Source organism: Fukomys damarensis, unplaced genomic scaffold, assembly GCF_012274545.1.
Source record: "Fukomys damarensis isolate Sample0158 unplaced genomic scaffold, DMR_v1.0_HiC HiC_scaffold_23, whole genome shotgun sequence".
Classification (NCBI taxonomy): domain Eukaryota; kingdom Metazoa; phylum Chordata; class Mammalia; order Rodentia; family Bathyergidae; genus Fukomys; species Fukomys damarensis.
The window spans coordinates 14,950,864-14,966,450 of NW_022900935.1; the positions used below are offsets into that span (position 1 = coordinate 14,950,864).

Here is a 15,587-nt window from a genome sequence, read left to right on the forward strand (position 1 = left end):
TTTTTTTTTTTTTTTTTTGGTACCGGGGATTGAACTCGGGTCCTTCAGCTTGCAAGGCAGCCCACGGAACCGCCGAGCTAAATCCCCGACCCTCTCATTGCCTTCTTTACTACACTTTTGGGAACCAAGAGCAGTCTATCAAGGATACAGACCATTTTCTTAAATTCTAGTAAAGATAACTTTTAGGACCTCATTTGAAACCTTTAGAAGCAGAGCTTTGTAGAAAAAGTGTACTATTTTGGAGTTAGGCAGATGAGTTACAATTACAATCCAGCCACTAACTAGCTTTGAGCAAAAAAATCTTTGAGTTTCAGTTTACTCATATGAGAAGTAGACATACTATTTAGCTTGAAGTTGAGTATTGGGAATATTATACATAAAACAACGCATTCACTGGCACACAAGTATGCTGTGAGTAGTAGCTGTTATTATGGTGTCATAGCCTTAGGCCTATGTGAGCTTGCAGACTGCAAAATCCATTGATAATCACCTATTTGTAAGAAAAGAACGTTTATTAAATGGACTTATCAACATATAAACTATGACATCTTTTATAACATCAGAAATTGTTTTTCAACTGGACAGTGGCACATGCCCATAATCCTAGCACTTAGGAAGCTAAGACAAGAAGACCATTATAAATTCAAGTCCAGCCTTGACTACATAATGAGTTCAAGGCCAGTCTGGTCTATTTATCAAAATGCTGTCTCAAAAAGAAAAAAAGAAACTGTTTTCTATCATGAGAGAATACTTTTTAGGAAAAATTAAGCCTGTAATCCCACACTAAGAAGGCTAACAAAGGAGGATCACAAGTTTGAGCACAACTGAACAACTTAGCAATATCCTATCTCAAAATTTAAAAAATGTTTAAGTTGTTTGTTGGTTTTGTTTTTTGTAGTACTGGGGATCGAACTCAGGACCTTGCGAGGCAGGCATGGCTTCACTGACCTAAAATCTCTGGCCCTTTTTCAGTTTTTTTTTCTGTACCAGGGACTGAACTCAGGACCTTGTGCTTTCAAGGCAGGTGGTGGAACCACTGAACTAAAAAACTCCAGCCCATTTTTAGTTTTTTGAGATAGGGTTTCTCTATGTATCCCAGGCTGGCCTCATACAGTGATCCTTGTCGTAGCCTCCCAAGTGCTGGGATTATAGGTGATCACTACTACACTTGGTTCAAAATAAAATATTTTAATAAAAAGGTTAGGGATGTGTCTCTGTCTGAAGGTCTGGTTCATCTCCAGTACTGCTAAAAAACCCTCAAAGTTTCTGTGTGACAAAGTTTCTGTGTGACAGCATGGGGCATGGTGGCATGCTGTTGTAATATCCCAGCTACTCAAGAGGCTAAGACAGGAGGACTTAGCAAGATCTAGTCTCAAAATAAAATTTAAAGGGCTTAGCTCAGTAGCACTGAGCCTGTCTTGCAAGCACAAGGTCCTGAGTTTGATCCCCATAGCAGAAATAAATAAAATAAAATAAAATTTTAAAAGTGGTTGGGGATATAGCCCAAAGGTAGAACACCTGACTAGGATTACTTATAGACCATGGCCTTTAGCTCACTCAACTTTTATCACATGGATTCTACAAAACTGCCTGAGACAATGGAGACTAACATATATATACTATTCCCCTCCTACAAAAAATCTATTCCTTTTAAGAGAATAGCTAGTTTGGCCAAAGAAGCCTAATATTTTAATATTCAACTGCTAGGAGTAGAAATCAAGCAGAAGCAATTTATATAATACTATATTATTAAGCACTCTCCTCTTATGTGCTTTATATATATCAACTCATTTAGACTTTACACACTCTTATAAGGCATTTTCCTCATTTTACAGGTAAAACTAAAAAAATTATTAATAAACTGATGTACAGAAAAATAATTTACTCTAGGTTACATAGCTAGTGACAGAGGCAGAATTCCAATACAATATCACCATAGGGTTGGGTATCCTTAAAATATTTTGAGACCAACATTTCACAGTTGAGATTAAGAAGCAAGAATATGTCTCTTGTATACTTGGTAACTAGCACAGTGTTGAGTGAACACTTGTGCAACGAGAAATGTTAGTTTTCATTAGCACTAAGAACTTGTTATTAGACTAGGATACCTCTTATTTTTAATAAGACTTAATAATCTAAAGATAATGGGACCTAACATTTAACAAGTACTACTGTGCCAGGCTCCTGGCTAAATACTTTACATGTATCCTATCACTGAATTCTATTAATCATAGGAGGCAAATACCCTAATCTCCATTTTATTCATGAGTAAACTGAAGCTGGTAAAGACACAAATCTATCTAGGATTCAAATCCAGGCAGAGCTAATAATCCAAAAACCTTAGTGCATAGCTTCAACCTCTTTTTACTCCTAATTTAGAGATGCTAACAAGAATGGGAACATTTAAATTTTCTCTTCTCTTCACGGTTTCTAACAGATGGGCTTTCTTGGACCAACAATCAGTGCCATGGGTTTATTTTAGGTTGTGGCTAAAAGGTGGTGGAAGACTGTCCTTTGTTTTGTGACTAAGAATGAAATTAGGAGGGAAAAAACCCTCAACATTTCAGGATTAATATCAGTAATTTGTCTATACCTTAACCTGTTTTGACTGCTTTTGGGGTAAATTCAGTTTAGTAGTGGGCCAGATGTGGTGATGCACACCTGTAATCCCAGCGCTTAGGAGGCTGAGGCAGGAGGACTGCCAGGAGTTCAAGGCCAGCCTGGGCTACATAGTGAGTTCAAGGCCAGCCTGAACTATATAGCAAGACCTTGTCTCAAAATAAAATAAAAATAAAAATAAAGCCCAGTATGGACAACATAACAACTTAAGTGAGAACATGGTTTAAAATACAGAAATTTAAAAAGAACTCTATAAAAAAAGGAGGGAAAGGCTGAAGATGTAGTCCTAGGTTTAATTCTCAGTGTTGCAAAATAAAATAAAAAATTTAAAACTGAATTAACTGCTATATTATAATGGAGAAGAATGGATAATCTTGAGTGCCTACTATACCAATTCTGACAGTTTTTTTTTTTTTCCTTGTTTTGGGTACCGAGGATCAAACTCAGGACTCTGCACTTGTAAGTTAGGCACAGTACCACTGAGCTAAATGCCAGGGCCCAATTCTGGCAGATTTTATAAGTCACAATATTTTGTACATGAATCTACTTAGCCTAGTGTGGCACATGACCAAAAAACAGAGACTCTCTTAGTTGACTAATGACTAGAAGAGGCCAGGAGGCATTCTGGGAGGCTAAAGTAGGAAGATTGCCAAGGTCTAGCCCAGCCTGTTACAACCTAGTGACTTAGCAAGACCCTGTCTCAAAATTTAAAAAAGTAAAAAGGGTTGGGAATGTAGTTCAGTGTGAAGACCTTGGGGTTCAATCCCCAGTTCCATAAATAAATAAATAAATAAATAGTTATTAAAAGAATGTGGTCTGACACCAATAGGTCATTAAGTCAATTCATCAGTTGCTTTCTTCTGATATATGAACTCCAGTAATGGGGTGGGGAGTCTAGCACACATACAACTAGGAGGAACAGTCAACCAAGAAAGTAGTAGAAGCACTGGTCACATAGACAGGTAAGACTGGGGAAAACATGGGACTATGGAGATAGCTGGGTAGTAGAATATCTGCCTAACATGTTCAAGGTCCTGGATTCAATTCTCAACATTGGGGAACAAAAATTGGGGACAATAATGAATAGGCAACAAAGGTACCCATTTCTAAGAGGGCAAGGTTGCTTGGCTCTACAGCTGATTCTTTTTACTATGAGGCCTGGCTATGCTGTTGAGAATGTACTTTTTTTCCTGTAAATCATTAAATTCAATTACTTAAAGCAGCCATCATGTCTCTATTCCATGTAATCTAAGGTGCCTACTTATAGGGGAGAGAATGGAGAAGGAAGGAAAGCAAAAATGTGATTCAGGGAAATGGGCTGCTGCTTTTATAAATAGATTAAAAAACTGGGAATAAAAATTATAAAGCAAGAATGCAAATGTGTCACTTCTAGGTCAACAAAACTGTGATGAAAATCTTGACTGATTTTCTTTTTTTTTTGGTACCAGGGATTGAACTTGGGTCCTTGCACTTGGCAAGGCAGGCAGCAGCACCATTAAGCTAAATCCCCGGCCCTTTGACTGATTTTCTTTGCATACAAGGCAAAAAGTAAAAGAAAAAAATGTTTATATAAATTATTTCTGAAATAATACATAGGGGATACTGAATGATATACAAATGTCCTAACAAATCCTGGCAAATGCAGAATCAGAATTTTCTTATCTGCTTATGATTTTCAAGAAAAGTCAAATTAGAAACTTTCACTTCTAGTAAAGATGAATGAGGAACTTACTTTCCCACTGTCAGTAACTAGAAACAGCAAAATCTGTTTAACTGCTTTTAAAACTATTCAGAATGTGACCCCTAGGAGAAGGAAATAATCAAGGTAAGCCCTGAAATTTATGGTCTACAGCATCTCAAAATCAAAAGCTTTTTTTTTTTTTTTTTTTGGTACAGGGGATCAAACTCAGTACCTTGCACTTGCGAGGCAGGCAGCAGCACCACTGAGCTAAATCCCCAGCCCTCAAAATAAAAAGCTCTTCAAAATAAAGATAAAAGAAACTCCTTTTTTTTTCTTGTGGTACTGGCGATTGAATCCAGACCTTTAATACTGAGCTACATCCTCAATTCTTTTTGTTGAGGAGTCTTGCCAAGTTGCTAAATTGCCCAGCCTGGGCTCAAACTTGGAATCCTCCTGCCTCAGCCTCCCAGAATGCTGAAATTTCAGGTGTATACCACCACCACATCTCACTTTACCCTGACACTTAAACCAGACACGTATACATCACAAGAAAATGGAAGACCAATATTCCTCATGAAGAAACAAAAACCCTTTTTAAAAAAAGTACTAGCAAATTGAATTAAGGACAGTTCAAGGAGCCAGGCATAGTGGTGTACACCTGTAATTCCAGCACTAAGGAAACTGAGGCAAGAGGACTGCTGGGAGTTCAAGGCCAGCATGAGCTACATATCTAGACCCTGTCTCAAAAACAAATAAACTAATTAGTTAATTAATTTAAAAGGCCAGGATTTAGCTCAGTGTTGCCGTGCTGCCTTGCAAGGTCCTTAGTTTGTTCCCTGGTAGAAAAAACAAAAAACAACAACAAAAAAGCTAGTTCAAGACCAAGTGAGTTTATCCCAGGAAAGAAACTTGGCCTAACAATTAAAAATTAAAACAAAAAGTACTGTAATACAAAATGAAGAAAAACTATTATGACCTTTAAAGTAAATACAGAAAGTGTATTTGGCAAAATTCACCATTCATTCCATAATAAAACCTCATCAAACTATGAACAAAAGTGAAATTTCCTCAACTTGATAAAGGGTACCTATGATAAACCTATAGCTAATATCATATTTAAAGAGTAGAGGTCCCAATCAGAAAGGCAAGGAAAAAAAATAAAAGGCTTATAAAGGTGAGAAGAAATTTTTTTTTTGGCACTGGGGATCGAACTCAGGACCTTGCACTTGTACTTGCAAGGCAGGCAGCAAAACCACTGAGCTAAATCCTCAGCCCCAAGAAACTATTTTTATTTACAGATAATATTACCACATAACACAACCAATCCTACAGAATCAATTAAAAAGTTACCAAGCCAGCTAAGGATTTATCTCAGTGGTACCACGCCTGCCTGGCAAGCACAATGTCCTGAGTTCTATCCCTGTACCAGGAAATAAAAAGTTATCAAGCCAGGTATGGTGGCATACACCTGTAATCACAGCACTTGGGAGGATGAGGCAGGAAGAGCATTGCAAGTTCAAGGTCAGCCTGAGCAACATAATAAGTTCAAAGCCAACTTTAACTACATATCCAGACTGCCTCAAACACACAAAACAAAACAAAATAATAAAAAGTTATCAAAAGTAAAAGGAAGGCCAGGGATTTAGCTCAGTGGTTCTGGTGCCTACCTCACAAGCACAAGGACCCAAGTTCCATACCAGGTACTGAAAAAAAAGGAAAATTGATCATTTGTATGATACAAAAAGAAAATAGAAAAGTCAACTGCATTTGGGTTAGCCACACCCAAATAAAATTTTAAAAATTACCATTCACATTGCCATTAAAATACTTCAGTTTAAGAAAATAAGTATTAAAGACTATAAAACAATGCTGAAATTAAGATATATATATATAAATGGAGAAATAGATTACGTTAATAAATGAGAAGGCTCAATATTGTTATGATATAAATTCTTTCAAACTTGATCCATATAGTTTCAACATAATGCCAATGAAATACCAAGTAGGTATTTCAAAACAAATTGACATGATTAAAAAATAAAGAAAGGGGGGAAAAAAAAGGAAGGAAATCTGAAGGACCAAAATAGTTTCAAGACATTATGCCGCAGTCCTTTGTTTTTTGAGACAGGATCTTTATACGTAGTTCAGGCTGGCACTGAACTCACTCTGTAGCCCGGGTTGGCCTCAAAATCACAGTGATCCTTCTGCTTTAGATTCCTGAGTGCTATGATTTACAGGCATGCACCACCACACCTGGTTTTTGTTTTTTTAGACAGGGTCTCTAAGTAGTCCAGGCTAGCTTTGAACTTGATACACAGCCCAGTCTAACCTTGAACTCATGAGCCTTCTTCCTCAGTCTCTTGAGTGCTGGGATAATAAGTATGTACCACCACACCCAGCCAAGGGGTCTTTTAAAAAATGATTTATAAGGGCTGAGGATGTAGCTCAGTGGTGCTGTGCCTGCCTGGCAAGCACAAGGTCGAGTTCAATAACCAGTACTGAGAAAAAGAAAAAAGGATTTATAACACTGATAAAATTTTAAACGGATTAATTTGAAGACAGAAGATACAAATGTCCAACATCACCAAAAGATGACATCACTTCAGATTTTATTAAAGGTCTAATAAGGGAACATTATCAACTTTATTCCAATAAAGCTGACAATTTAGATGAAACAGACAAATTCTTTGAAAGAGACCAACTATATCCAAGAAGAAATACCAATTCTATAAAAATTCTTCCAGAAAATTGAAAAGGGACTTTCCAATTTATTTTGGGAGGCCAGCATTTCTCTGATATTAAGACTAATGAAATAAGAAAAATACAGGCCAATATCTTAATGAACACAAACAAAAATTCTGAACAAAACTTTACCAAAATAAATTTTACATTACCATTATAAGGATAATATTTTAAGGTCAAGTAGAAAAATGCGCAAAACAGGAATGTAAAATTGGTCTAACACTGGAAAATAAGACATAATTTTCTGTAATAGACTATCCATTTCCAGTACAAACTCTCATCAAACTATATAACTAGGAAGAAATCCCTCAAGATAATATTTAGGCAACATCTACAGCTCATATTACAGTTAAAGGATAAAAGAGACAAGATTTTTCCTCCTAAAATAAAAAATAACGTAAAGCTCTCATCATTTATATTCAAAATTGTACTAGGGTACAATAAGGGGAGGATAAAAAGCAAATAAAAGGTATAGAAGTCAGGTCCGATATTTAACTCAGTGGTACTGCTCCCAGCCACGCAAACCCAAGGTCCTGAGTTCGAACCCCAGGACCAAAAAAAAAAAAAAAGGCAGAGGTTGAAAAATAAGTAAAAATGTCTTTATTTGCTGACAGTATGATCATCTATATAGGAAACCTAATGGAATCTATTTAAAAAGTTACTAAAACAACTCAATTATTTCTATACACTAGCAGAGAGAGATATTAAAGATACGCAAGAGTATGCATTAAAAGCTACAAAACACCACTGAAAGAAATTAATGATGTGATGTTGTTTATTTGGTACCAGAGATGGAACTCTTGGGACCTTGCATTTGTGAGGCAGGTGCGGCAACACTGAGCTAAATCCCCAGCCCCATGTTGTTGTTTTTTAGCAGTACCTGGGATCAAACTCAGGACTTAGTGCTTGCGAGGCAGGGGCAGTGTCCACTGAGCTAAATCCCCGGCCCAGGAAATTAAAGATGTGAATAATCAGGGCTGGGGATTTAGCTCAGTGGCACTGCGCCTGCCTTGCAGGCATAAGGTCCTCAGTTTGATCCCCAATACTGAAAAAAAAAGTGAATTAGAATATGTACTATGTTTATGGACAGAAATCCTACATATTAGGATGTTAACTCTCTCTTAACTTTATCTTTTTTTATTTATATTCTTTGGTATCAAGGATTGCACTCAGGTCCTTGTGCTTACGAGGCAGGTGGCGGAACCACTGTGCTAAATCCCCCGCCCAACTTTATCTTATTTATATATATTCAATATAATCCTAATCAAAATCCTAGGCTTTTTTTTAGAACTTGATAAACTGATTCTAATATCTCTTCAGAAATGCAAATAATCCATTATCACCAAAGCAACTGAAAGATAAGATCAAAGCCAGGTGCAATGGTACATACTTGTAATCCCAACTCAGGAAGCTGATGCAGGAGGATCACATGTTTGAGACCAGACAATTTAGTAAGACTTTGTCTCAAAATTTTTAAAAAATGCGGGGAGGGCTGAAGATATAGGTCATCTGTAGAACACTGTAGAATCCCAAGTAACAGAGAAAGAGACAGAGAGAAGACATTAGTCTTTTTCTGAAGATCTGATTTTTCTAGAGAGAAGTAACTTTAGACAAAGGTACAAAGGAAGAAAGGGTAGTTTGCTCAAAAAATGTTAACAAAACAACTGGCAGTCCATCTGCAAAAAAAAAGAACTTTTGATTCAAATCCTGTGCTATATACAAAATAATTTTAAAATGGATCATAGATCTAACTCTAATACCTAACGCTATGAAACTTAAGAAAAACTTTTTGTGACACTGTGTTAGGCAAAGGTTTAGGTTTTACATCAAAGCATAATTAATAAAAATTGGATTAAATTTATTTCATTAAAATTTAAAATTTTAGTTCTTCAAAAGATACTGTTCAGAGACAAGCCATAGACTGGATATATGCAAATATTTGCTAATTATCTGCCACAAAGGACTTGAATTTATTTATTTATTTATTTATTTGGTACCAGGGATCAAACTCAGGACTCTGCATTTGTGAGGCAGGCGACAGAACCACTGAGCTAAATCCCCAGCCCCTTGAATTTAGAATATATAAAAATCCTCAAAACGCAGTAATAACAAAGCAAATAACACAACTTAAAAAAACAGTCAAAAGAAAAAAAAAAAAAACAGCAAAAGATATTTCAACAAAGAAGATGTATAAATAATACCAAATAAGCACAACAAAAGGTGCTCTGTGCTTGACATCATTGTTCATTAGGGAAATGTAAACTGGGTGGGGGGATTTACCTCAGTGGAGTCTGCCTGCAGTGCCTGCCTCACCAGTGCAAGGTCATGAATTTGATCCCCAGTACCACAAAACAAAAACAAAAACACACAATCAGCTATCACTAAATATGTATCAGAATGTTTAAAACGAAAAAGACTTGACCACACACACAAAAAAACCCAAAATAGAAAATAACAAATGTTGGCAAGAATGTGAAAAAACAATCTCTGTGCATTGCTGGTAAAAATATAAAATAATGTGGTACAGCTGATGTGGAGTTTGACAGTTTTCTTTTTGTTTTGAGACAGGGTCTCACTATGTAGTTGAGACTGACTTGGAACTCACTCTGTAACCCAGGCTGGTTTCAAACTCACAGTGATCCTCCTCCTGCCTCAGCCTCCTGAGTGCTGGGATTACAGGCATGTGGCAGTTCTTTAAAAAATTAAAAATACCTGCCTCCTGCCTTGCAAGCGGAAGGTCCTGAGCTCAATCCCCAGTCCGTCCCCCCGGCAAAATTAAAAATAATAAAGTCTGTGGTGGTAGCATATGCCTGTGCTCCTAGTGACTTGGAAGGATCTCAAGTCTGAGGCCAGCCTAGACCACGAGTAAGACAAAGCCAAGCATGGTGATGCATGACTATAATCCTAAACACTCTGGAGGCCAAGGCAGGAGAATTTCCATGAGCTTGAGCCAAAGCCAAGACTATATCGTGAGTTCAAGGCCAGCTTGAACATAATGAGACCCTGTGTCAAAAAACTGAAGATAAACAAATAAATAAATTATCATATGATTCAGCAATTGTACTACTGTGTATATGAAAACTGAAAGCAGAGTCTCAAAGAGATATTTATGGATTCATTTATGTAGCAGCAATATTCATAATAGCTAAAAGGGAAAAGCAATCCAGTACCAATTTGACTGGCGAATGAATAAGCAAAATGTGGTCTATACATACCCTGGAAGTTACTCAGCCTTAAAAAGGAAGTAATCCCAGCACTCAGGCTGAAGCAGGAGGATTACTGTGAATTCAAGGCCACTACTAGGGAGAATGAAGCAGAAGGACCACAACTTCCAGGTCAGCCTGGGAAATTTAACAAGACCCTGTCTCAAAATAGAAAATAAAAAGGGATGGGAATATAGCTAAGTAGCAGAGTGTTTTCTTAGCATGTGTAAGGCCCTGGTTTTAATCCCTAGTACCCACTCTTCCACACACAAACACACAAAGTGTGTGGACCTTGCTCTTGAGGCAGGTGGTGGAACCACTGAGCTAAATCCCTGGCCCAATTTCATATTTTTTAAAATCACAATTAAAGAAAAGACTAATGGCTTCAAGAGAAAAAAGCCAGCTTGAAGGAGCTTTATTTATTTATTTATTTATTTTTGGTACTGGGATCGAACTTAGGACCTTGCACTTGTGAAGCAGGCAGCAAAGAAGCTCTTAATGGTCAAATCTGAGTATCAAAAACAACAGTAACTATAACTGATTATAACTTTGAAAAAAATCCAGGACTGAGGGTATAGCTCAGTGCTAGATGCGTATTTAGCATGCATAGGCCTTAGCATACATATCTGGCACACACACACACACACACACACACACACACACACACACACAGAATTCCATGAGGTCACAGTGATTGGTGGCATGCACCTGTAGTCCCAACTATTTGGGAGGCTGAGGCAGGAGGACTGCTTGTACTCAGGAGTTAAAGAGTTCAGCCTGGGCAATATAGTGAAACAAGAAAAAGAAAAGAAAAGAAAGAGAGAAGGGGGAGAGGAAGGAAAGGAGAAGAGAGAAAGGAGAGGAAGGAGGGAAGGAAGAAAGGAAAGAGGGAGAAAGGAAGGAGGAAAGAAGGGTGGGACGGAAGAAGATCACTAATGATCATAGAAGAAACAGTATTTTTTAAATGATCATTTCACACACAACTCCCAGCATTATAGTTCATTTAGATAAATATCATCAATGAAATCTCAAACGATTAGGGGAACAGTTTTTGGGGAACAAGATAATCATATGGTTCCAAAGCATCACATAGGTGATTTACTGATTACAAAAGGGGAAAAGGTACCTCTATGTACCTTCCAATAGAAAGAAGTACCAGTTAACACCTTAATAGATCTAGTACAAACATTAGTGGAACAACTTATCACTAGGCATGTGCCTCTTAATTTCAAACAAGATGAAAATCTAATAGCATATCGAAATTAATCCTGCCCAAACTGCTTAATCTGAATCCTGTTTCTAGACCCAACTTCTAGTTTACAAAATACAGGGAATGAAGGAACAAAATAAAAAACACCAAGAGAATCAGACAAAATTCAGAATGTGGGATAATCTACAAACCAAAGAGCCTAAATTTAAAAAGACTAATAAGAGGGCCGGGGATCTAGATCAGTGGTGCCGCTACCTGCCTTGCAACACAAGGATCCCCAGTACCAATAAAATAAATAAAAAGACTAATAAGACAATATCTAAACATGTGAGCCTTGATTAAGTACTATTTGAATAAAGTTAGAAAAAGACACTGGGCATGGTGGCACATGCCTGTAATCCCAGCACTCAGGAGGCTGAGGCAGGAGGATCGCTGTATGTTCGAGACAGCCTGGTCTACATAGTGAGTTCCAGGTGAGTCTCAACTACGTAGTGAGACCCTGTCTCAAAAAACAAAAAGTTAGAAAAAGACATTTTGGAAAAATTGTGCAAATTGAAATATGGACTAGTCAGTGAATTTAAGAAAAATTTTTTCCAGTTTTTCTCTATTTTATTAGTATATTTGCAGTTACATAATGATTCCATTCAGCATGGAAATTTAGGAAATTATTATTAAATATAAATTATCAATAAACATCAAAAAGTTTAATTTTAAGAACTGGGGATTTAGCTCAGTGGTTCCGCCACTTGCCTCAAAAGTGCAAGGACCCGAGCTTGATCCCTGGTACCCCGTCCAAAAAAAGTTTAACTTTAATAATTATTAAAACAAGGGCTACATAGTGAACCTGACCTGCATAGCAAGATCCTGTCTCAAAAAATCATTATGATTATTGTTAAAATAAGATGTTAAAATTTCCATTTAAATATTGGTGGCAATAAAAATTAAAAATTTGGGGGCAGGACAATTTGGTAACATGTAACAAAGTTTTTAAAGTGTTTACATACTTTACCCAGCAATTCCACTTCTAGACATTCAACCTACAGAAATAAGAGTTGTATATAAATATTTATTGACCAGAATATTCACTATAGCATTACTATTAAAAATGGATGTAACCTAATTATCCAAGGTATAATAAATTATATAACAAGATACTGTACAATCATTTAAAATCTTGTTTATTTTGCAATAGGGTCTTGCTGTGCTTTAGGCTGGCTTTGAGCTCATATTTAATATAGAAAGGTCCCTAAAATACATTAAGTACAAAGCAAACTAATATGTAGCTTCACTGTATATTTTCTACCTTATAGGAAAGATAAGTATCAAAATAAATTAATTTTGCTATTTCTAAGTGGCAGGTGGAGAAATGATTTTAATTTTTTTTTTTTTGTAGGAAAGAGGATCAGTATTTCTAATAACCAAAAGAATTAAAAAAGGGAGTATAATGTTATTTTTTGTAATCCTAGAAGGCAGAACAAGGAACTACCACCTGAAATTACAGGGACATCAACAATGGTGGCACATGTCTATAATCCCAGGTATTTGGGAGGCAGAGATTACAGGTTTGAGGCCAGCCAAACCTCAGTTTAACAAGGCTGTCTCAAAAAAAAAAAGTGAGGCGATATAGTTCAGTACTCCCTGAATTTCATCCCTAATACAACTCTCACCCCACGCACCCCCCAAAAAAAAGAAAAAGAAAAAATATAGAGAAGCCAAGAGCCAAGTTAGCTGGATGTAAGAAATGACTTTCAAGCTGGGCGTGGTAGAGCAAGCGTGCCTGTAATCCCAGCACTTGGGAGGCTGAGGCAGGAGGATCTGTGAGTAGAGACCAGCCTGGACTACATAGTGAGTTCCAGGTCAGTCTCAACTACATAGTGAGGCTCTCAAAAAAAAAAAAAAGACTTTTCAATGGGGCAGGGGATTTAGTTCAGTGGCACTGTGCCTGCCTCAAAAGCTCAAGGTCTTGAGTTTTATCCCCAATACAAAAGAAAAAAAAAAGATTTTTGAATAATGAATTCTCAAAGCAATGGTTGAATTTGAAAATTTTGTATTATTCATATTCTAAGTAAAGGCTGAATAATCATATGACAAAGACATTTAGAACAGATTTATGTTAGGAGGTTAAAGAATTCCATATAAAGTTTTCCATTAATTAAAATGCCAGGCAGGAAGTAGTTGTTATTTCTTTGTAAATGTTACTAAAAACTCTTATCAGCCTAAACTGAACTAAGAGATTATGCCTATTTTAGAATAATGAACTAGAAGGATGATTTATTTTGTTATATTCTGTACCAATAACATAGTATAAACAATGTTAATAAAGTGCAAAGAGATGACTGAACCAATGGAGGATTAAAACTGAATTAACAAGAACTACATTTGAATCTATAATTTCTGTGTCTAATAATAATATGAAGAGTTCAACTTTATCAAGTACTCTATCTCAAAATAGCACTAAACATTTCAAGGAGGAAGACAGGAAGCATTACACTCCCCTTTTGTCTTCTGACTATCCTGTATTTCATATACAAACAGAGAAAAGACGAATAACCTCCTCTATCCTCTGCAATACGTTATACAAAATCTTAAGACTTTGGATATATGAATCCTGGGCAGTGGAAATGACATGAAAACTCAGTATTATACTGGATTCTGGGAAGGCAGATACAGATGCCAGAAGCTTATGGAATCTTTAGAGTAACTGGTGATGTTGAAAATATTGAGCTATAAATGTTCCAAGTTTGATCCCGGCACCAAAAACAAAACAGAACAAAAAACCCTGCTAAAAGATGGAATTAAAAAAAAAAAAATCTTCAATCTCCAGCACAGAAAAAAGTAAATAACAATTAAAAACAATGTTTTATTATGGAAATTTTCTAATACACGTAAAAGTAAAGGATAGTTTACTCATACACCCATCACTCAAGTTTCATTTCTCCAACATTTTATTTTATTTATTTTTTTTATTTTTGGTACTGGGGATTGAACTCAGGTCTTTGCGCTTGCAAGGCAGGCCACCAAACTGCTGAGCTAAATCCCCAGCCCCTCTCCAACATTTTAAAAGAGCTGTTTCATTTGATTTTCCAAGATTTTTTGGGATTTAAACCCCAAGTCACACCCTTTTACCTATAAAAATTTTAATATGAAAGATTAACTTTGTTGTCAGTAGTAATAAGTATTCCTCAAATGCTAGCAGCTAGAGCCTAGGTATTGTTCTATGCATTAAACTTGTATGTTATACAATCTTAACATAAGCTAAGCCTTATTTTAGCCTCCTTTTACACATACATAAATGAGTTTTTAATGGGTTGATGTCATCCAACTTGTAAGCAGTGATGCCAGGATATGAACCCAGAGGTTACTTAAAGCTAGACTTTATTTACTCAACCACTAAGTCTGCTGCCTTTCTACTATATTCATTACCTAGCTGTTCCTTGAATATACATAGGATACAGATTATTGTGGTAATATTGGAAGACGGATTTCTGAGTGAAGAAGAGAATGGAAAAGGTACTATAATGTGAGGAGCTGCTCTTTGCTTTTCTCATGAATTCTTTCTTAAACATCCCAAAGGAGAAATGAAAATATAACTAGGTATCAATATCAACTGCTGAGGATATAAAAGAAGGAAAGTAACTTTAAAGAGGGAGAAGCAGGCTGGGGATGTAGCTCAGTGGCAGAGTATGTGCCTACATGCAAGAGCTCTGTGTTTGAGCCCTAGTACCACCACCAAAAAGCAGGGTAGGGGTAGGGGTAACCAGCAGGCCTTTTTTCACAAAACTTGATCATAAACAAATCTACTACTCCAACAGCATGGGTGGATGTTTCTATTTCCACCACACCTAAAATAGTTCGAACAAAAAGATCTTACAAGCGCCAGGTTGTAAAATCATTATAAAGGGCACAAAGTAAAAAATTCTTCTGACTACTATCTCGGGGTTTCACTAACAGCCTTATAAAATAAATACACACACACACACACACACACACACACACACACACACAACTAAGTCAGCATTTTTCAAAAGAAAGGAGAGTCTCCTTGTGGAAAGACTGAAAAATCCCACTATAGCTCTCCCTAGCAATTTATAGATTTTAAACTCATTATCTTTTCTGTGGAGTTTACTTCAGA

At 36.5% G+C, this 15,587-nt stretch overlaps 1 protein-coding gene across 8 annotated transcripts in view; it reads right to left on the reverse strand.

Moving 5' to 3' along the window:
• The window catches only part of S100pbp (S100P binding protein), a 36,937-nt gene that overhangs the window by 6,003 nt on the left and 15,347 nt on the right, over positions 1–15,587 (reverse strand). The window contains exon 6 of one of the 8 annotated variants that reach the window (XM_010621529.2): positions 12,387–12,492. The exons of the other annotated variants lie outside the window; for them this stretch is intronic. Coding sequence (XP_010619831.1) covers positions 12,488–12,492 — 5 coding nt within the window. The 3' untranslated portion in view covers positions 12,387–12,487. Of the gene's footprint in view, positions 1–12,386; positions 12,493–15,587 lie in introns of those variants that run through there. 8 annotated transcript variants of the gene reach the window in all.